The sequence below is a fragment of the Bubalus kerabau genome, chromosome 20 (genome assembly GCF_029407905.1).
Source record: "Bubalus kerabau isolate K-KA32 ecotype Philippines breed swamp buffalo chromosome 20, PCC_UOA_SB_1v2, whole genome shotgun sequence".
Taxonomy (NCBI): Eukaryota; Metazoa; Chordata; class Mammalia; order Artiodactyla; family Bovidae; genus Bubalus; species Bubalus kerabau.
In genome coordinates this window covers 53,323,838-53,345,490 of record NC_073643.1, presented here as the reverse complement: position 1 = coordinate 53,345,490, position 21,653 = coordinate 53,323,838, and the positions used below count along the sequence as shown (strand labels likewise).

Here is a 21,653-nt window from a genome sequence, read left to right as displayed (position 1 = left end):
GGGACCCAAGATAAATGAGGTGCTGAATCTCCTTGGACATCAGTGAAGGTTTCCTAAGGAAGAAGGTCAGGGCAAGCAGAGGGGTCAGGGGAGGAGATGGGAGACGAGCATGTGGCTCTGAGGTGCCTGAGTGTTTGGGATGGACAGGGAAGCCTGACACCCAAGGCCTGCAGGCAGTGGGAAAGGACAACACTGAGCATCAAGCTCCAAACCTTGTTGCCCTTGACTCAAGGCAGCGGGTGAAATGGTCAAATCAGTGGTTTGCAGGATCCCTAGACAATGGTGTGGGGGGCAGACAGTGGTCAGGGAGAGCTAGGAACATACTCTCTAGAAACTGTGTAAAGAGAAGGCTTTAACCTAACCTAGTTATTTGGTGAGGACTGTCCATCCTGTGGTTGCCTTCACTGTGAGAGAGAAGAACTGTGGCCGTGATACAGATGACACTTCCTCATACTTAGCTGGGGAGGTACCAGGGTAACAGCCCAGGCATCTGGCCATAGGAAATATATGACTGAGAAAGTCATCAGAAGAGTGCAGAAGAGGGGACAGATGGATCCGAGCTCCTGACTGGCTGAGAACTGACCCCATAGGACAGGATGGTGAGGCCTTGATGCCTGCCTCGGTACTGGCTTGGGGTGGGATGGGGTGGGGGGGGGAGTTAGGCTCTAGACATGATGATACTGTCAATCATTCATGAAAGTTGCTGAGTGGCTACTGGCCAAGAGCCTTGAGCAGATTTATTATTGAATATACTCATTTAAGGGCTTCCCATGTGAAGCTAGCGCTAAAGAACTCGCCTGCCTGTTAGGAGATGTAAGACGTATGGGTCTTCCCTGGATAGGGAAGATCCCCTGGAGAAGGGCATGGCCACACACTCCAGTATTCTAGCCTGGAGAATCCCATGGACAGAGGAGCCTGGTGGACTCCAATCATGGGGTCACAAAGAGTTGGACGTGCTGAAGTGACTTAGCACGCACGCATGCAAAGTCCTTCAAACTGTTGTCCGGTGTGCAGGTGTAAGAGATTGCTGACTCCCTCCCTCTCCAAGGACTCAACCGTTTTGAGCAAACCTGACGGTGACACTCCCCAGGGAGTCCAGAAGAGACCAAGAAGTTGTCAGGGAGATGCAGAAACCATGTCTTCACCTTGCACAGGGGCCTCCCTTCAAACTGCCCAGAACCCCATGAAGCAACAGCAGGGGCTGAGGCAAGTCCACCTCACGCCCTGGGAGGAGGGCAGGGATGGGGCGGGTCAGGAAGACTCCTGGTTGAGCCTTTGCATCAGGGCCCAGGCTGAGCATAAAAGGAGGGTCCCTCACCTGGGAGGAGGCAGACTGGGGACCATGCAGACCCAAAGGGCCATCCTCGTGCTGGGGCGGTGGTCACCGTGGCTTCTGCTGCTGGGGCTTGTGGTGTCCTCGACCAGTGCCCAGGACCTCAGCTACAGGGAGGCCGTGCTTCGTGCTGTGGGTCAGCTCAATGAGCGGTCCTCAGAAGCTAATCTCTACCGCCTCCTGGAGCTAGACCCGCCTCCCAAGGATGTGAGTTGGGGAGGGGACTGCCTAGGTGAGGGGCAGGGAGACAGATCAGAGAAGGAAAAATGAGCCTGAACCCAGTTTCCCCCGCACTTTAATCCGTCACCAGGATGAAGATCTGGGCACTCGAAAGCCTGTGAGCTTCACGGTGAAGGAGACTGTGTGCCCCAGGACGACTCAGCAGCCTGCGGAGCAGTGTGACTTCAAGGAGAAAGGGGTGAGGCTGGGGGTTGGGGGTCAGTGTTTCCCAGGGAGCTGAACAGGGAGCTTCTGGGAAGGTTTCCTGTCTCTGGGGTGAGGCTGGGAGGTTATGGCCAAGGGGATTCCAGTTTGACCTTGAGCCTCTCCTTCCAGCGGGTGAAGCAGTGTGTGGGGACAGTCACCCTGGACCCGTCCAATGACCAGTTTGACCTAAACTGTAATGAGGTGAGTGGTCCCTTCTGGACTGGGGGGTTTCTAGGGAAGATAGTGTGTGGAACATCCTTTGTACCAATGACCCGCTGTCCCATCCAGGGCAGAGAGAGGCCCTCCTACCCTGGCCCCTCCTTCCCTAAGCCCCAGGTCTCCAGCCCTGGGGCTGCCTCCCTTAGAGCAGTGGTCCTCTACTGGGGTTCCCATCTGGGAACTGACATGAGATGGATTCTCAGGACCCACTCAGACTTCCTGAATCTGACACTGGAGTGGGGCCCAGCCATTTGGATTTTCCCAAGACCTCCAGGGAATTGTGACTGAGCTCAGCTTACAACACACTGACTGCAGTCGTGGGTTTTCAGCCTCTGCTCTCATCCAGCTTTGCTGGAATGTGCTTGTGACCCTGGGAAGCCCCATGCCATCTGTGGGCCTCAGTTTCCTGTCTGTCTGTGGTATGGAGATTCAACCACATGCTCCAAGGGTCCCAGCCAGAGCGTAACCTGGGGTTGCAAGGCTCCTTGGGCAGCCCAGGAAGGTAGAGGTGTGGTGTGGTGTGTGTGGGGGGGGTTGTCAAGTGTTCATCTTGAGTCAGTCCCAAAAGAAGCTTGTGGCTTCCTTTTTCACAGCTCCAGAGTGTCAGGATACGCTTTCCATGGCCATGGCCATGGCCATGGTGGCGCAGATTCCGAGGTTGATGGACAAGAACTGTTGGATCCCGAGCCTGGGGAAGAGTCCTAAGTGTCTGATTTGTTCAGATTCAGGCTTCTGGACAGTGAAAATAAATTCTTGTGAAAACAGGTTCCTCCAGGCTTTAATTTCACTTGTCTCGCCTTCGCCCACTTATCAGGACCATATCCCTAACTCTGGGAGGTCCCCCACGTATGTGTGTGTGTCTATGTGTATGTGTGTATGTGTGTGTGTGAGATCACTCCTGTGAACACAGAGAAGCCTGAGGCCCCTGTTCCTTCCAGGAGGGCACGGGGGAGGCAGCAGTCCCAGGAGCTCAGGAACTGCCTCCCCACCCTCGGGTCCCTCCCGAGCCCTTCACCTGCCCCTGCCCTCCTCCTCCAACACCCAGTAGGACGTAAGGAGACCTGCCGTGGGTGCAGAGCTGGTGGGGCTGCTGCTCCTGCTCACGTGGAGCTGACAGTCCATGAGGGGCCAGGCGCATCACCTTGCTAAACACTCACAGAGACGAAGTTCAGTCTCAGGGATAAGCCTGCAGGTGCAACGCCCAGGACGTACCTCTTGCCCTCGACAATCAATTCTGAAATAGCCCATCCCTCCTGGCTTTTCTGTGGCATTTAGACTCAATACTGTTTCTTCAGCTGGGTCTCAGATGTCAGGGGTGGGTTTGTGCTTAGCGATCACGTAGTATAAAAATTTGTACCATTAAAAAGAAGTATCCTGCTCATTGGGGTGAAGATTTCTCCACGAGGGCATGAGAGACAGAGTGACAGAAGGTCACATGTCTATTTCCCTGTGTGTTTCCAACACTGTCCGTGTCCTGCCCACCTCCCATTCTCTAGCTGACATTTGCTCTGAGGCAGACAGGAAGCACTAGCGAGTTTGTATCAGGGAGCAGCTTCAACTAGCCATTGGGGGAACTTGCTGTAAAAACATCTCCTCATCCTCACTCCCTCAGGGGCCCACCTCCAGACGTATCACACCTCTGCCTGAGGTCCCCTGCTGTGTTGAGCTCCTGTCATCCAATTTACTGCCTGCTTATTGGCACGTCTTCTCACACATCCTACCCTGACTCCTGTGTCTACACTTTTGCTGGCTTTTTCTGGAATTACCTCGCAAACAAACTCCTTCCACTAAAGGCTTGCCTTGAGTCCCCTTCTGGGCCACTGTGAACCAAGACATATTCCCCTGTCTGAGAGGGACAGAGGGTAGGATCTCACAGAGCATTTACTTTGTTACCTGTCAGGCTTGTCTCCTCTTGGTGAGCAAGTGTGTTGATTGCAGACAGGTTAGAGGAAGCCTGTGCATCTTCTTGGGAGAAGGCAATGGCACCCCATTCAAGTATTTTTGCCTGGAAATCCCATGGACGGAGGAGCCTGGTGGGCTGCAGTCCATGGGGTTGCTAAGAGTCGGACACGACTGAGCGACTTCACTTTCACTTTTCACTTTCATGCATTGGAGAAGGAAATGGCATCCCACTCCAGTGCTCTTACCTGGGGAATCGCAGGGACGGCGGGGCTTGGTGGGCTGCCATCTATGGGGTCGCACAGAGTCCGACACGACTGAAGTGACTTAGCAGCAGCAGCAGCAGCAGCAGTGCGTCTTCTCTACATCGTCATATGCTGTGGCGGCAAGCCCTACAAACTCAGAGCTGTATTGTGTCTGTGCCCGAGGATCCGGGCTTGGTAGAGCCAAGTGTGAAATAGTCAGTTTTGTTTTGTTTTTTGAGCTGGCTGTTACATTCTTGGTAGCTTGAAATCAGCCACGGTGGAAATATTTACACCATGGAAACTGGCAGATGCTCCACATTAGGCCTGTCACCGCTGGCACATCCCAGCCCCACCGGAGAGAGGGACCACTCGTCAGGATGACATGACATCTGTGCAGGTCACTTCTGTTTTCAGTCGTTCCCCATGATTGCCCATCTTGCTCCCAGACCTGCCACCTGTAGCCTCGGGCCAGTCTCGTCCTTTCATATTCTACATTGGCGTTGACCTGACGTTCCTTGCTGCGGAGGAGGCTCTCAGCATGAGCAGGTAACCACTGATAGCAGAAAGGGGTGGATGCTCACATTGGTTCCATCTGAATCCTAGAGCAGGGAGCTGAAGTGGTCCCTGGCAGGGAGGTCTGCAGGCCTACTCAGCGCCTTCTAAGGGGATTGGCTTCTGAGTGTCTGCTCTTCAATCCCTGGACCTCTTTCTCCCCCAGAGAACAAATATCAGGTCCTTCCATTAATGGCTTTGAGCATCAGGCCAGGGCAGTGGCCCCGAGAGGAGGGAGGAGCCTCTCTAGAGGCTGAGAGAGTGTGGGGCTGCCTGGGATGAGGTACTGAAGACAAAATAAGGCAGGTTGGTGCCCTGACAGGCTGGACCATGCAGGCGTGGGTTGTGAGAGCACGGTCCTAGGCTGCTCGGTGCCTGGGGGTAGGTACGAGATGTGTGTGGGGGGAGATGACAGTTCAGTATTGACCCGTTTGGTTGGGGTGGGCCCGAGGGATGCTGGTCTCTGGGTGGGGCGCTGGGCAGTAGGCATTGTTAGTGTCCTGCTCAGATCCTGTCACTGGGCGGCTGCCCTGAGGACCCTCAGCTGTTGGGACTGTGGGAGGTAGATGGTAATGGCTCTCAGGTCCCTTCAGAGCTGCCTTCACAGCTTCCCCCTCCCCAGGAGACGGCTGGGATACTCTGTCTCCTATGCGCTTGGCCTGTGTAAGTGACTGCCTGTGAAGGGACATGAGAGCCCAGCTCCCTCCTCAGTGAGTCCTAAAGCAGGGGTGCAACACCAGTTCCAGGGCTTTTGGGGTGAGGTTTAAGCTCGTCCCAGGGTAGAGCGCCTCCCTGAGGGAGGGTTTGGGTCACCCTGCTGAGTCTGCCATTTCCTAGTGAGGGGGGTCCTTGATTGAATGGTTTACCTGTGGGTCTCATTTTCCTCATTAAATGACCTACACAGAGAGCTGGGGGGTGTTCCCAGAGGTCTGGGGGCACTGTTTGGGACTGGATTCTGGTTCTCCTTGCCCCGAGTCTCATGGACAGGAAGGATGGCTGGGAGGAGCAAAGGAGGGGGCAATGCAGGATCAGAGCTCCTACTAGAGTTTGTTGGGGCAAAGGTGCACGCGGGTGTCTCAAGGATCAGATGCGGAGTCGGGGACATGCTGGCTGGGGACAAGGGCTGTGCTGTCTTTCCTGAGAAGACCTCAGCCCTAACAGGCTGTGAGGACTAAGCCAGAAAAGCTGGTTGCTCAGGGCATGGAAGACATGCTCCTCACCATGGGAGGTGCCATGAAGGACCACATGAGGACCCTACACAGAATTAGGGAGGATGGGGGAGGGGACTTCAGTCTGAAGTGTGAGCCAATGCAAAGGCCCAGAGGCAAGAAAGCACAGGGAGGGTTTCACGCTTACTTAATAGCCAGTAACCATGTGTATTGCTAGTAATTTTTATTGTAATAACCTCCCTTTCCTTCTTTGACTTGGGAAAAGGATGCAGCTTGATCAAGAGGCCACTGGGGCAAGACCTGGGCTGTGTAACCAGGTTGCACCGAGGCCCACCTCTCCTTCTCTCTCCAAGGCTGATGTGTAACCAACACCATCCATCCAGCTGCCACTTTCCGAGGGGCACCAGCCAACTGCCCAGAGTCCCACAAGTCAACACATGCCAAGAGCTACCCCTGGCCTCCAGTCACATGGCTATCCCAAGGCAAGCCTTATTAGAATTAGCTTCATGGTCTCTGAACCCCTCTAACACTTTGGCTGCTTATAGCTCCCATCTGTGCTCTCTCTACCACCCAGCACCAGCCCTCAAGCCTGGTGTCTCACCCATACGACTGGACATGGAGTCAAATGAGAAGAAACTTTCTCAGGGCTGTGAGAGCCAAGAGGAAGAGATTCTGAGTGTTCTTAGAGATCAGGGATGCCTTTCCAAGGAGGAAGGCCAGGGCAAGCAGAGGGACCAGAGGCACAGTTGGGAGATGAGCTGGAGGCTCCGACGGGCCCGAGTGATCAGGGTGGCCTGGGACCCGATACCTGAGGCCTGTAGGGTGGGGAGTGAGGATAATAAAGAGAGCCAACCATCCAGACACTATGCCCCTGGCTCAAGGAGGTGGGTGAAATACCCAAATCAGTGATTTGCAGAAGCCCCCTAGACAATGCTATGGAGAGTGGACAGTGGTCAGGGGAGAGCTAGGAACATGCTCTCTAGAAACTGCGTAAAGTAAAGCTTTAACCTTCCTGAAGGCTGCGGGACCCAAGATAAATGAGTTGCTGAATCTCCTTGGACATCAGTGAAGGCTTCCTAAGGAAGAAGGTCAGGGCAAGCAGAGGGGTCAGGGGAGGAGATGGGAGACGAGCATGTGGCTCTGAGGTGCCTGAGTGTTTGGGATGGACAGGGGAGCCTGACACCCAAGGCCTGCAGGCAGTGGGAGAGGACAACACCGAGCATCAAGCTGCAAACCTTGTTGCGCTTGACTCAAGGCGGCAGGTGAAATGGTCAAATCAGTGGTTTGCAGGATCCCTAGACAATGGTGTGGGGGCGGACAGTGGTCAGGGAGAGCTAGGAACATACTCTCTAGAAACTGCGTAACGTGAAGGCTTTAACCTTACCTAGTTATTTGGTGAGGACTGTCCATCCTGTGGTTGCCTTCACTGTGAGAGAGAACAAAGAACTGTGGTCATGATACAGATGATACTTCCTCATACTTAGCTGGGGAGGTACCAGGGTAACAGCCCAGGCATCTGCCCATAGGAAATATATGACTGAGAAAGTCATCAAAAGAGTCCAGAAGAGGGGACAGATGGAGCTGAGCTCCTGACTGGCTGAGAACTGACCCCATAGGACAGGATGGTGAGGCCTTGATGCCTGCCTCGGTACTGGGTTGAGGGGGAGTTAGGCTCTAGACATGATGATACTGTCAATCATTCATGAAAGTTGCTGAGTGGCTACTGGCCAAGAGCCTTGAGCAGGAGATTTATTATTGAATATACTCCTTTAAGGGCTTCCCATGTGAAGCTAGTGCTAAAGAACTCGCCTGCCTGTTAGGAGATGTAAGACGTATGGGTCTTCCCTAGATAGGGAAGATCCCCTGGAGAAGGGCATGGCCACACACTCCAGTATACTTTCCTGGAGAATCCCATGGACAGAGGAGCCTGGTGGACTCCAATCCATGGGGTCACAAAGAGTTGGACGTGCTGAAGTGACTTAGCACGCACGCATGCAAAGTCCTTCAAACTGTTGTCCGGTGTGCAGGTGTAAGAGATTGCTGACTCCCTCCCTCTCCAAGGACTCAACCGTTTTGAGCAAACCTGCCAGTGACACTCCCCAGGGAGTCCAGAAGAGACCAAGAAGTTGTCAGGGAGATGCAGAAACCATGTCTTCACCTTGCACAGGGGCCTCCCTTCAAACTGCCCAGAACCCCATGAAGCAACAGCAGGGGCTGAGGCAAGTCCACCTCACGCCCTGGGAGGAGGGCAGGGATGGGGCGGGTCAGGAAGACTCCTGGTTGAGCCTTTGCATCAGGGCCCAGGCTGAGCATAAAAGGAGGGTCCCTCACCTGGGAGGAGGCAGACTGGGGACCATGCAGACCCAGAGGGCCAGCCTCTCGTTGGGGCGGTGGTCACTGTGGCTTCTGCTGCTGGGCTTAGTGGTACCCTCGGCCAGCGCCCAGGACCTCAGCTACAGGGAGGCCGTGCTTCGTGCTGTGGATCAGCTCAATGAGCAGTCCTCAGAAGCTAATCTCTACCGCCTCCTGGAGCTAGACCCGCCTCCCAAGGATGTGAGTTGGGGAGGGGACTGCCTAGGTGAGGGGCAGGGAGACAGATCAGAGAAGGAAAAATGAGCCTGAACCCAGTTTCCCCCGCACTTTAATCCATCACCAGGATGCAGATCTGGGCACTCGAAAGCCTGTGAGCTTCACGGTGAAGGAGACTGTGTGCCCCAGGACGACTCAGCAGCCTGCGGAGCAGTGTGACTTCAAGGAGAAAGGGGTGAGGCTGGGGGTTGGGGGTCAATGTTTCCTAGGGAGCTGAACAGGGAGCTTCTGGGAAGGTTTCCTGTCTCTGGGGTGAGGCTGGGAGGTTATGGCCAAGGGGATTCCAGTTTGACCTTGAGCCTCTCCTTCCAGCGGGTGAAGCAGTGTGTGGGGACAGTCACCCTGGACCCGTCCAATGACCAGTTTGACCTAAACTGTAATGAGGTGAGTGGTCCCTTCTGGACTGGGGGGTTTCTAGGGAAGATAGTGTGTGGAACATCCTTTGTACCAATGACCCGCTGTCCCATCCAGGGCAGACAGAGGCCCTCCTACCCTGGCCCCTCCTTCCCTAAGCCCCAGGTCTCCAGCCCTGGGGCTGCCTCCCTTAGAGCAGTGGTCCTCTACTGGGGTTCCCATCTGGGAACTGACATGAGATGGATTCTCAGGACCCACTCAGACTTCCTGAATCTGACACTGGAGTGGGGCCCAGCCATTTGGATTTTCCCAAGACCTCCAGGGAATTGTGACTGAGCTCAGCTTACGACACACTGACTGCAGTCATGGGTTTTCAGCCTCTGCTCTCATCCAGCTTTGCTGGAATGTGCTTGTGACCCTGGGAAGCCCCATGCCATCTGTGGGCCTCAGTTTCCTGTCTGTCTGTGGTATGGAGATTCAACCACATGCTCCAAGGGTCACAGCCAGAGCGTGACCTGGGGTTGCAAGGCTCCTTGGGCAGGCCAGGAAAGTAGAGGTGTGGTGTGTGTGGGGGGGGCTGTCAAGTGTTAATCGTGAGTCAGTCCCAAAAGAAGCTTGTGGCTTCCTTTTTCACAGCTCCAGAGTGTCGCCATACCCTGGATATTGATATGGCGGCTTTTGTTCAAAGGTTGATGGAGAAGAGCTGTCAGATCCTGAGCCTGGGGAAGAGTCTTAAGTGGTCATTTGTTCAGAATCAGGCTTCTGGACAGTGAAAATAAATTCTTGTGAAAACAGGTTCCTCCAGGCTTTAATTTCACTTGTCTCGCCTTCTCCCATTTATCAGGACCATATCCCTAACTCTGGAAGGTCCCCCACGTATGTGTGTGCATCTATGTGTATGTGTGTATGTGTGTGTGTGAGATCATTCCTGTGAACACAGAGAAGCCTGGGCCCTTGTTCCTTCTAGGAGGGCACGGGGGAGGCAGCAGCCCCAGGAGCTCAGGAACTGCCTCCCCACCCTCGGGTCCCTCCCGAGCCCTTCACCTGCCCCTGCCCTCCTCCTCCAACACCCAGTAGGATGTAAGGAGACCTGCCACGGGTGCAGAGCTGGTGGGGCTGCTGCTCCTGCTCATGTGGAGCTGACAGTCCATGAGGGACCAGGCGCATCACCTTGTTAAACACTCACAGAGAAGAAGTTCAGTCTCAGGGATAAGTCTGCAGGTGCAACACCCAGGACGTACCTCTTGCCCTCGACAATCTGAATTCTGAAATAGCCCATCCCTCCTGGCTTTTCTGTGGCATTTAGACTCAATACTGTTTCTTCAGCTGGGTCTCAGATGTCAGGGGTGGGTTTGTGCTTAGCGATCACGTAGTATAAAAATTTGTACCATTAAAAAGAAGTATCCTGCTCATCGGGGTGAAGATTTCTCCACGAGGGCGTGAGAGACAGAGTGACACAGAGATCCCATGTCTATTTGCCTGTGTGTTTCAGACACTGTCCGTGTCCTGCCCACTCCCCATTTTCTAGCTGACCTTTGCTCTGAGGCAGACAGGAAGCACTACGGAGTTTGTATCAGGAGCAGCTTCAACTAACCACTGGGGGAACTTGCTGTAAAAACATCTCCTCTTCCTCACTCCCTCGGGGGCCCACCTCCGGACGTATCACACATCTGCCTGAGGTCCCCAGCTGGGTTGAGCTCCTGTCATCCAATTTACTGCCTGTTTATTGAAATGTCTCCTTCTCACTCATCCTGCCCTGACTCTTCTGTATACACTTTGCTGGCTTTTTCTGGAATTACCTCGCAAACAAACTCCTTCCTCTAAAGGCTTGCCTTCAGTCCCCTTCTGGGCCACTGTGAACCAAGACATATTCCCCTGTCTGAGAGGGACAGAGGGTAGGATCTCACAGAGCATTTACTTTGTTACCTGTCAGGCTTGTCTCCTCTTGGTGAGCAGGTGGGTTGATTGCAGACAGGTTAGAGGAAGCCTGTGTGTCTTCTTGGGAGAAGGCAATGGCACCCCATTCAAGTACTCTTGCCTGGAAAATCCCATGGACGGAGGAGCCTGGTGGGCTGTGGTATGGGGTTGCTAAGAGTCGGACACGACTGAGCGACTTCACTTTCACTTTTCACTTTCATGCATTGGAGAAGGAAATGGCAACCCACTCCAGTGCTCTTACCTGGAGAATCCCAGGGACGGCGGGGCCTGGTGGGCTGCCATCTATGGGGTCGCACAGAGTCGGACACGACTGAAGTGACTTAGCAGCAGCAGCAGCAGCAGCAGTGCGTCTTCTCTACATCGTCATATGCTGTGGCGGTAAGCCCTACAAACTCAGAGCTGTATTGTGTCTGTGCCCGAGGATCCGGGCTTGGTAGAGCCAAGTGTGAAATAGTCAGTTTTGTTTTGTTTTTTGAGCTGGCTGTTACATTCTTGGTAGCTTGAAATCAGCCACGGTGGAAATATTTACACCATGGAAACTGGCAGATGCTCCACATTAGGCCTGTCACCGCTGGCACATCCCAGCCCCACCGGAGAGAGGGACCACTCGTCAGGATGACATGACATCTGTGCAGGTCACTTCTCTTTTCAGTCGTTCCCCATGATTGCCCATCTTGCTCCCAGGCCTCCCACCTGTAGCCTCGGGCCAGTCTCGTCCTTTCATATTCTACATTGGCGTTGACCTGACGTTCCTTGCTGCGGAGGAGGCTCTCAGCATGAGCAGGTAACCACTGATAGCAGAAAGGGGTGGATGCTCACATTGGTTCCATCTGAATCCTAGAGCAGGGAGCTGAAGTGGTCCCTGGCAGGGAGGTCTGCAGGCCTACTCAGCGCCTTCTAAGGGGATTGGCTTCTGAGTGTCTGCTCTTCGATCCCTGGACCTCTTACTCCCCCAGAGAACAAATATCAGGTCCTTCCATTAATGGCTTTGAGCATCAGGCCAGGGCAGTGGCCCCGAGAGGAGGGAGGAGCCTCTCTAGAGGCTGAGAGAGTGTGGGGCTGCCTGGGATGAGGTACTGAAGACAAAATAAGGCAGGTTGGTGCCCTGACAGGCTGGACCATGCGGGCGTGGGTTGTGAGAGCACGGTCCCGGGCTACTCGACACCTGGGGGTAGGTACGAGATGTGTGTGTGGGGAGATGACAGTTCAGTATTGACCCCTTTGGTTGGGGTGGGCCCGAGGGATGCTGGTCTCTGGGTGGGGCGCTGGGCAGTAGGCATTGTTAGTGTCCTGCTCAGATCCTGTCACTGGGCGGCTGCCCTGAGGACCCTCAGCTGTTGCGACTGTGGGAGGTAGATGGTAATGGCTCTCAGGTCCCTTCACAGCTGCCTTCACAGCTTCCCCCTCCCCAGGAGACGGCTGGGATACTCTGTCTCCTCTGCGCTTGGCCTGTGTAAGTGACTGCCTGTGAAGGGACATGAGAGCCCAGCTCCCTCCTCAGTGAGTCCTAAAGCAGGGGTTCAACGCCAGTTCCAGGGCTTTTGGGGTGAGGTTTAAGCTCGTCCCAGGGTAGAGCGCCTCCCTGAGGGAGGGTTTGGGTCACCCTGCTGAGTCTGCCATTTCCTAGTGAGGGGGGTCCTTGATTGAATGGTTTACCTGTGGGTCTCATTTTCCTCATTAAATGACCTACACAGAGAGCTGGGGGGTGTTCCCAGAGGTCTGGGGGCACTGTTTGGGACTGGATTCTGGTTCTCCTTGCCCCGAGTCTCATGGACAGGAAATATGGCTGGGAGGAACAAAGGAGGAGGCCATGCAGGATCAGAGCTCCTACTAGAGTTTGTTGGGGTGAAAGGTGCACGCGGGTTTCTCAAGGATCAGATGCAGAGTGGGGACATGCTGGCTGGGGACAAGGGCTGTGCTGTCTTTCCTGAGAAGACCTCAGCCCTAACAGGCTGTGAGGACTAAGCCAGAAAAGCTGGTTGCTCAGGGCATGGAAGATATGCTCCTCACCATGGGAGGTGCCATCAAGGACCACATGAGGACCCTACACAGAATTAGGGAGGATGGGGGAGGGGACTTCAGTCTGAAGTGTGAGCCAATGCAAAGGCCCAGAGGCAAGAAAGCACAGGGAGGGTTTCAGGCTTACCTAATAGCCAGTAACCATGTGTATTGCTAGTTATTTTCTATTGTAATCATCTCCCTTTCCTTCTTTGACATGGGAAAAGGATACAGCTTGACCAAGAGGCCAGTGGGGCAAGACCTGGGCTGTGTCACCAGGGTGCACCGAGGCCCACCTCTCCTTCTCTCTCCAAGGCCGATGTGTAACCAGCACCATATCCACCTGCCACTTTCCGAGGGGCACCAGCCAACTGCCCAGAGTCCCACAGGTCAACACATGCCAAGAGCTACCCCTGGCCTCCAGTCACATGGCTATCCCAAGGCAAGCCTTATTAGAATTAGCTTCATGGTCTCTGAGCCCCTCTAACACTTTGGCTGCTTATAGCTCCCATCTGTGCTCTCTCTACCACCCAGCACCAGCCCTCAAGCCTGGTGTCTCACCCATACGACTGGACATGGAGTCAAATGAGAAGAAACTTTCTCAGGGCTGTGAGAGCCAAGAGGAAGAGATTCTGAGTGTTCTTAGAGATCAGGGATGCCTTTCCAAGGAGGAAGGCCAGGACAAGCAGAGGGACCAGAGGCACAGTTGGGAGATGAGCTGGAGGCTCCAACAGGCCTGAGTGATCGGGGTGGCTTGGGACCCGATACTTGAGGCCTGTAGGGTGGGGAGTGAGGACAATAAAGAGACCCAACCATCCAGACACTAATGCCTCTGGCTCAATGAGGTGGGTGAAATGCCCAAATCAGTGATTTGCAGAAGCCCCCTAGACTATGGTATGAACAGCGGACAGTGGTCAGGGAAGAGCCAGGAACACAGAGGAGGACTTTGGGCATTCTGGCTCCCCGGTGGAGGAGAGAAGATGGGGTAGGACCAGGGAAGGAGTGGTACGAGGTCTAGGAGTGTCCTCAGGAAGAAGGCGCAGGTAAGGCTCCCAGGCTTCCAGCTCAGGGCTCCTGCGGCAGCACCCAGCCAACAGCCCAGTGCGGACAACTAGGGTGTTCATGGGAGTCTTGAACCCAGAGCCATGTGTGCATGAGAACTTGTGTCTTGAAAAGGGAAGGGATAGCCCCTGGAACATGTGAGAACTGAGAGAAGAAGCAGCCCGGATGCACCCGAGCCAGCCCTGCCTCCTAAGAGGAGACTCCCTGGAGAAGACTCAGCAGGAGAACCCACAGAGGAGGAGGGGACCCAGGAGAGAAGCGACAGGGGAGAATCAGTGTTTGGAGGACAGATGGACTCTGCAGCCTGTGAAGAAAAAGATAAGGCTTTAGTGCGGCCCCTGTACTTAGGGTGGGCTGTCCAGCTTGCGATGGCCTGAGGGTGAAACAGAGCAAAGAAGCGTGCAGATGACTGTTTCTCAGGCCAGATGAGAGGCAGCCAAAACAATAGGCCAGGTTTGGTAGGTTCTGGGGCCAGGACATTTTTAGACTGAGAAGAGCAATGCAGAGGAATCCAGGAGAGGAGACAAATGGAGCTCACTGTCTGAGGGCTGGACACAGAGACGATGGTGTGGCCCTGTGTCTACCTAGGGACTGGCTGGTGTGTACATCTTGAGATGTAGTACTGTCATCCACTCACCAAATGTCAAGTGACTCTCTACTGGGTTCCAGGCAGTGCCAAGAGGTGGAGGCTGACTGCTGAATACACTCCTTTACCCCGGATCCTCAGGAGCCCATGGTGTGGACTCAGAGGGGATGTAGACAGTGCCTGGTCCCTCCCTCTCCTCAAGGACTCAACCCCTTTGAGCAACCCTGCCTGTGACACTTCCCATGGACCCCAGGAGAGGCCAAGATATTGTCTGGGAGATGGAGAAACCCTTTCATCACCTTGCACAGGGGCCTCCCTGCCCACTGCCCAGAAATCCAATGAAGCAACAGCAAAGCCTGAGTCAAGTCCACCTCGCACCTGGGAGGAGGCCAGGGATGGGGCGGGTCAGGTTGAGTCTTTGCATCAGACCTAGGCTGAGCATAAAAGGAGGGTCCCTCAGGTGGGAGGAGGCAGACTGGGCACCATGGAGACCCAGAGGACCAGCCTCTCCCTGGGACAGTGGTCACTGTGGCTGCTGCTGTTGGGACTAGTGCTCCCCTCGGCCAGCACCCAGGCCCTCAGCTACAGGGAGGCCGTGCTTCGTGCTGTGGATCAGCTCAATGAGCAATCCTCAGAACCTAACATTTACCGTCTTCTCGAGCTGGAACAGCCTCCTCAGGATATAAGTCAGGGAGGGGGATGGGGAAGGGACCCTCTGGGTGGGGGAACAGGGACACAAAGCAGAGAAGGAAGCCTGAGCCCAAGCCCAGTCTCCCCACTCTGATCCTCGAGCAGGATGAAGACCCGGACAGCCCGAAGCGGGTGAGCTTCAGGGTGAAGAAGACCGAGTGCTCCAGGACCACCCAGCAGCCCCCGGAGCAGTGTGACTTCAAGGAGAATGGGGTGAGCCTGGGGGCTGGGGGCACAGGAGGCTGCTTCCCAGATTGCTGAACAGGGGGCTTCGAGCAAGGTTCCCAGCCCCTGGTGTAAGGCTGGGAGCTTATGGCCTGGGGGTGGGTGGTTCCACTTTGACCTTGAGCCTCCCCTTCCAGCTGCTGAAACGCTGTGAAGGGACAGTCACCCTGGACCAGGTCAGGGGTAACTTCGACATCACCTGTAATAATGTAAGTGGCCCCTTCTGTACTGTGGGAACTGCTGTGGGGGTGGGTTGTGGAACTTCCTTTGGACCAATGACCCACTGCCCCATCCAGGGCAGAGAAAGACCCTCCTATCCTGCCCCCTCCCTCCCCAAGCCCCAGATCTCCCTTCCTGGCTATGTGTCCCTTAGAGCAGTGGTTCTCTCCTGGGGTCCCCACCCAGAGAACTTGTCAGAAAGGCAGATTCTCAGCCCCAGTCAGACCACCTGAGTTGGACTCTGGGGTGGGATCTGACCATTTGTCTTTTCCCAGGACTTCCAGGGATTCTGACTGTGCTCAAGTTTTGAGAGTCACGAGCCCTCAACCTCTGCTCTCTTCCAGCTTTGCTGGGATGGGCTTGTGACTCTGGGAAGCCCTTGTCTTCCTTTAGTCTCTTCATCTATTTGTGAGTGTGGGGATTCCACCCCATGCTCCAAATATCACAGCCAGAGGTGAACTTGTGCCTGAGGATCCTGGTGTGACCCTGAAACAGGAAAGGCCAGGTGGGGAGGGATCTTGGGTTGATGGTGATGCAGTACCAACAAGCAGCCTGTGTTTTTCTTGTTTCACAGCACCAGAGCATCAGGATTACAAAGCAGCCATGGGCACCACCACAGGCAGCCCGATTTTGTCGATTCGTAGTGATAAGGGTTTGCAGATAATCAGCTCTTGTAGATTTCTGTCATAAGCCAGCAAAGAGTCCTAAGGGTTTTCTTACTCTGCCTCAAATAATACTGGATCTGAAAAATAAATTCTTGTGACATGATATCCTCAAGGTCTCAATTTCACTGTCTCCTCTCCTCACAGTTATCCAGAAAGAATCTTGAACTATTCCATGTCTTGTGTGTGTGTACCCGTGTGTGTGTGTGCCTATGTGTCTGTGTGTGTGTCCATGAGTGTATGTGTGTGTGAGATCACTCCTGTGAACACAGAGAAGGGTGAGGGCCCTGTTCCTTCCACGCGGGAGGCAGTAGCCTCGGGAGCTCCAGGACAGCGTCTCCATTCTTGGGCGCCTCCCGAACACTTCACCCGCCCCACTCTGCCCTCCTCCTCCAACACCCAGTAGGACCTAAGGAGACCTGCTGTGTGTGCAGTGCTGGTGGGAATGCTGCTCCTGCTCGCATGGAGCTGACAGTCCACAAGGGGCCATGCTTCTCACCTTGTGAAGCACTCAGAGAGACGCAGTTGAGTCTCAGGGCTCAGCCTGCAGGTGCAATGCCCATGAGTCTCATGGACATGACGCTGGCTGGGAGGAGCAAAGGAGGGGGCGATGCAGGACCAGGGCTCATACCTGAGTTTGCTGGGGAAAAGGTGCATGCAGATTTCTGAAATACCAGGTGTGGAGGCGGGGGCAACCACTCTAAGATGAGGACTGTGATGTCTTTTCTGAGCAGACCTCAGTTCCGACAGGCAGTGAGGACTAAACCAGGAAAGCCGGAAGCTTTCACCTTTCACATCACAGGAAGTGCATCCTGAGGACCCGGAAGTGGACCCTCCTAAGGATCCGGGAAGGACGGGGGAAGAGGGCTTCAGTCTGAAGTGTCTAAGAGTGAAAGGCCCAGAGGCAGGAAAGCAAAGAGAGGATTTCAGGGTTACCAGAACCTGTCACTACGTGTATTGCTGATTATGCTCTATTGTAATCAAGTCGCTTTCAGCCTTTGATTTGGGAAAAGGATACAACTTGACCACAGTGCAGGGTCAAACCTGGACAAGGAAACCAGGCTGCCCAGAAGCCCACCTCTCGTTCCTCTCCAAGGCTGAGTGTGTAACCACCACCATCCATCCAAGCTGCCATCTTCCGTGGTGTCCAAGACAATTGTCCCGAGTCCCAGAGGCCCACAGAGGCCATGAGCTACCCCTTGACGGCAGTCACGTGGCCATCCCAAGGGAAACTGGATTCGAATTTGCTTCACGGCCTCTGGGCCCCTTTAATATTTTGGCTTATTATCTTTCCCAGTTGCACTCCCTCCACACCCCAGCGCTGGCCACTCTGCTTGGTGACTTGTCCAGATGACTGGACATGGATTCACTTGGGGGTCAAATTAGAAGGGATGTCCAGAAGATTGATGTCCTATGTCAGAAAAGAGGAGGAGGTGCCTTCTGTGCCTGCAGATCCCTGCAGGCTTCCCAAGGAGGTAAAGCAGGGCAAGCAGAGAGATATCAGGGGCAGAGATGTGGGGAGAAGCAGGAGGCTCTGAGTGGCCTGAGGGATTTGGGTGATGGGACAGCCTGACACCCGAGGCCCGCAAGTCTGGGGTGAGAAAAACTATGAATAGCAACCGTCTAGGCCCTGATGCCAGGGTGGGGGGTTGTAGGCTGGGGAGGCAGGGTCAAACGGGCAGTGTGTTGGAGCCTTAGAAAATAGCATGGAGGGTGGACAGTGGTCAGGGAGAAGCTGGTATTCGAGGAAGGTGGTGTCTGGAGGTTGTGGCTTCACTGAGAGGAGAGAAGACAGGGTAGGCCCAGGGCAGGTGTGCTGGGAGGTCAGGGGAGTGTCCTCAGGAGGAAGAAGGAGCAGGTGGGGCTCCCATGCTTCCAGCTCAGGGCTTCTGTGGCAGTACCCAGCCAACAGCCCAGTGCGGACAATCAGGCTCTTTATGGGAGTCTTGAAACCAGAGGCAAAGACCGTATGTGTGTGATGGGCACTGGTGTCTTGAGAAGGGCCATCCCCAGGAATGTGTGAGGAGTGGGAGGAGAAGCAGCCTGGATGATCCTCAGCCAGCCCTGCCTCCTAAGAGGGGAGTCCTTGGAGAAGAGTCAGCAGAAGCCCCCAGGGAGGAGGGGACCCAGGAGGGCACAGCAAGGGAGAATTGGTCAGGGGCAAGTTCAGGAAGACAGGGGGTCCCCAGAACCTGTGGAGATAAGACAAGGCTTGAGTGTGGCCTCTGGATCTAGGGAGGGCTGCTCAGCCTAATGTAAGCCAGCAAAGAATTGTTGGAGGTGGTGTAGGTAACACTTCCTCAGGCTCTGTTGGGGAGGGGCCAGGACAACACACCATGTTTTGTGGGGTCTGAGGACAAGACGTTATTAAACTGAGAGAATGAATGAAGAGGAATCCAGGAGACGGGAGAAATGGGACTCACTCTCTGAGGCTTGGGCACAGAGTAATAGATAGTGTGGGCTTTGTGTCTGCCTAGGGACTAGCTGTGTGTGTAAGTCTTAAGTTGTGAATAGTACTGTCAAGCATCATTAAATGACTCCCTATTGGGTTCTAGGCAGTACTGAGAGCTGAAGGTTGAGTGCACAATGCACTTCTTTATCCTGAATCCTGAGAGACCATAGAGGGGAAGCCGAGGAGATGTAGACAGTGCCTGGCCCTTCCGTCTCCTGGAGTACTCAATCCTCTTGGGCAAGCCTGCCTGTGACACTTCCCATGGACCACAGCAGAGCCCAAGACATTGTCAGGGAGATGGAGAAACCATTTCTTCACCTTGCACAGGGGCCTCCCTGCCTACTACCCAGCAATCCCATGAAGCAACAGCAGGGGCTGAGGCAAGTCCACTTCACACCCTGGGAGGAAGGCAGGGATGGGGAGGGTCAGGAAGAGTCCTGGTTGAGCCTTTGCATCAGGGCCCAGGCTGAGCATAAAAGGAGGGCCCCTCAGGCTGGGAGGAGGCAGTTTAGGGACCATGGAGACCCAGAGGGCCAGCCTCTCCCTGGGACGGTGGTCACTGTGGCTACTGCTGCTGGGACTAGTGCTGCCCTCGGCCAGTGCCCAGGACCTCAGCTACAGGGAGGCCGTGCTTCGTGCTGTGGATCAGTTCAATGAGAAGTCCTCAGAAGCTAATCTCTTCCGCCTCCTGGAGCTAGACCCGCCTCCCAAGGACGTGAGTTGGGGAGGGGGCTGGGAAGGGGATCTGTCTCCTGACATCCTCGGCACTGTCGCCCTCTTCACTAAGGCTGGTTCTCTTGTCAGGAAGTCACTTTTCCCACTACATGGGTTCCCACCTCTTCTAGGACACCTTCCCAGACCTGGGTCATCTCCCAGCACCAGGCTTCCTGTCTTAGCATCTCTGCTGTGGGAACAGGCGCCCTGCACACCTGGCTCAGGCTCCCTGGACTTCTGGGAGCTCCAGGGATGGAGGGGGTCACTGAGGTGACTTCTCTGCTAAAGTCCCCCTGAACCTTGGTGTCTGTCTGCCAGGGGGAGCTCCGTCAGCCTGGAGGCTCCAGTGACAAGGGCCCTCCCTGCAGGCGGCCCTGACCTCCCTCAGCCCCTCTGAGGGGAGGCGCTGCCATCAGCGCTGCTGTGAGGGCCGCTCCTGCTCTCTGTGTGCCCATGAGGCCAGGCACGGGCTCTGTCCCCTTCCCCTGTGCTCCCGGCACCAAGCCCAGGGCCGGACACATAGGGGGTTGGAGAGGCTGTCGTCGGGTGGGGGACAGGGAGACAGATCAGAGAAGGAAACATGAGCCGAGCCCAGTCTCCCCATTTTATTCCTGGATCAGGATGGGAACCCAAACATCCCAAAGCCTGTGAGCTTCAGGGTGAAGGAGACCGTGTGCCCCAGGACGACCCAGCAGCCCGTGGAGCAGTGTGACTTCAAGGAGAATGGGGTGAGCCTGGGGGCTGAAGGAGCAGGAGAATGCTTCTCAGGGAGCTGAACAGGGGGCTTCTGGGAAAGAATTGCAGTCCCTGGGGTGAGGTGGGGTGTGGCTGGGAGATATTGCCTGGAGTTTCTAGTTTGACTTCAAGCCTTCTTTTCCAGCTGGTGAAACAGTGTGTGGGGACAGTCACCTGGTACTGGATCAGGGGTGATTTCGACATCACCTGTAATGACGTAAGTGGCCCCTTTTGTACTGTGAGGACTGCTAGAGGGGTGGGTTGTGGAATTTCCTTTGGCCCAATGACCCGCTGCCCCATCCAGGGCAGAGAAAGGTTCTCCTACCCTGGCCCCTCCCTCCCCCGAGCCCCAGGTCTCCAGTCCTGGCTCTGTGTCCCTTAGAGCAGTGGTTCCCTACTGGGGTCCCCAACTGGGAACTGACATAGAGGCAGATTCTCAGCCCCACTCAGATCTCCTGAATCAGACTCCTGGATAGGGGGCAGCCTTTGTATTTTCACAAAGCCTCCAGGGGCTTCTTTCGATGCTGAAGTTTGAAACTCATTGACTCAAATCATGAGCTCTCAACTCCTGGTTCCCTTCCAGCTTTGTTGGGATGGGCTTGTGACCCTGGGAAGCCCCCTGTCACCTAAGGGACCTTGGTTTGCTTATCTATCTGTGGTGTGTTGATTTAACCACAGGCTCCAAACATCATATGGGAGGTAAACTGGGGCTCCAAGCTTCCTGATGTGGCCCAGGAATTGGAGTGTTCAAGTGGCAAGGGGTCTGGTTTTAATGCTGAGCCAATCCCCCAAAGCAACTATTTCCACCTGGTTCACAGATTCAGAGCGTGGGGCTATTCAGACGGCTGTGGGACTCAGTCCGGAGAGGTGGGCAGAAAATTCTCGAAAAAGCATGGAGAATTGGTGGGAAAATCGGAGATATCTTCAGGGGATGAAGTCCTTTGGATCAGGTTATCCTGGCTCAGACTTCTGGACTCTGAAAAATAAATTCTTCTAAAAACAACTTCATCAACATTCAAATTCACTTCTCTTCCCTCTCAGTCATACCAGGACCAGGTCCTTAACTCTGCGAGTCCTCTTGAGTGTATGTGTGTGTGTGAGAGACAGACAGACAGAGATCACTCCTATTAACTCCCGGATGGGTGAGGCAGGCCTCCTTTCAGGAGGGTATGCGGTTACAGGGATGTAATGACAACCATAGCTAACACGGATGTATGGTATATTTGAAAGTTGTTAAGAGAGTAGAGCCTAAGTGTTCTCATCACAAGGAGAAGACCTCATTTGTTTTTTGTATCTCTATGAGATGACGGATGTTAAGGAAACTTACTGTGGTACTCATTTTACAATATAGGTAAGTAAATTCGTTATGCGTACACTTGAAATTTGTAGTGCTGTATGTCAATTATATCTCAAATGAAACTGGAAAAAATATTTAAAGAGTGTGAAAGGATTATTACAGCAAAAAGTTTGTGAACTGCTACATAGAGAACTCTCCATGGGTGTGCAGGGAGACATATATGATAATATCCAATTGGAGTGTTGGTCTGTTTCTTCAATAGATACCAAACAGCAGTGAACACAAATAA

The 21,653-nt window shown here is 54.4% G+C and overlaps 4 protein-coding genes across 4 annotated transcripts; all 4 read left to right on the top strand.

The window, feature by feature from the left end:
- The first annotated feature begins 1,342 nt into the window (after positions 1-1,342).
- LOC129634998 (cathelicidin-4-like) lies at positions 1,343-2,640 on the top strand. The gene is made up of 4 exons (XM_055557579.1): positions 1,343-1,540; positions 1,644-1,751; positions 1,889-1,960; positions 2,572-2,640. The coding sequence occupies exons 1-4, from the start codon at positions 1,343-1,345 to the stop codon at positions 2,638-2,640; spliced, it is 447 nt and encodes a 148-aa protein (XP_055413554.1).
- Positions 2,641-8,198: 5,558 nt separating this feature from the next.
- Positions 8,199-9,556, top strand: LOC129634887 (cathelicidin-4). The gene is made up of 4 exons (XM_055557326.1): positions 8,199-8,396; positions 8,500-8,607; positions 8,745-8,816; positions 9,423-9,556. The coding sequence occupies exons 1-4, from the start codon at positions 8,199-8,201 to the stop codon at positions 9,477-9,479; spliced, it is 435 nt and encodes a 144-aa protein (XP_055413301.1). The 3' UTR covers positions 9,480-9,556.
- A 5,298-nt stretch (positions 9,557-14,854) lies between these two features.
- On the top strand, positions 14,855-16,168 carry LOC129634888 (cathelicidin-1). The gene is made up of 4 exons (XM_055557327.1): positions 14,855-15,052; positions 15,166-15,273; positions 15,423-15,494; positions 16,079-16,168. The coding sequence occupies exons 1-4, from the start codon at positions 14,855-14,857 to the stop codon at positions 16,166-16,168; spliced, it is 468 nt and encodes a 155-aa protein (XP_055413302.1).
- Positions 16,169-19,063: 2,895 nt separating this feature from the next.
- Positions 19,064-21,400, top strand: LOC129634996 (cathelicidin-7-like). The gene is made up of 4 exons (XM_055557577.1): positions 19,064-19,333; positions 19,953-20,060; positions 20,213-20,284; positions 20,886-21,400. The coding sequence occupies exons 1-4, from the start codon at positions 19,136-19,138 to the stop codon at positions 21,000-21,002; spliced, it is 495 nt and encodes a 164-aa protein (XP_055413552.1). The 5' UTR covers positions 19,064-19,135; the 3' UTR covers positions 21,003-21,400.
- Positions 21,401-21,653: the final 253 nt, after the last annotated feature.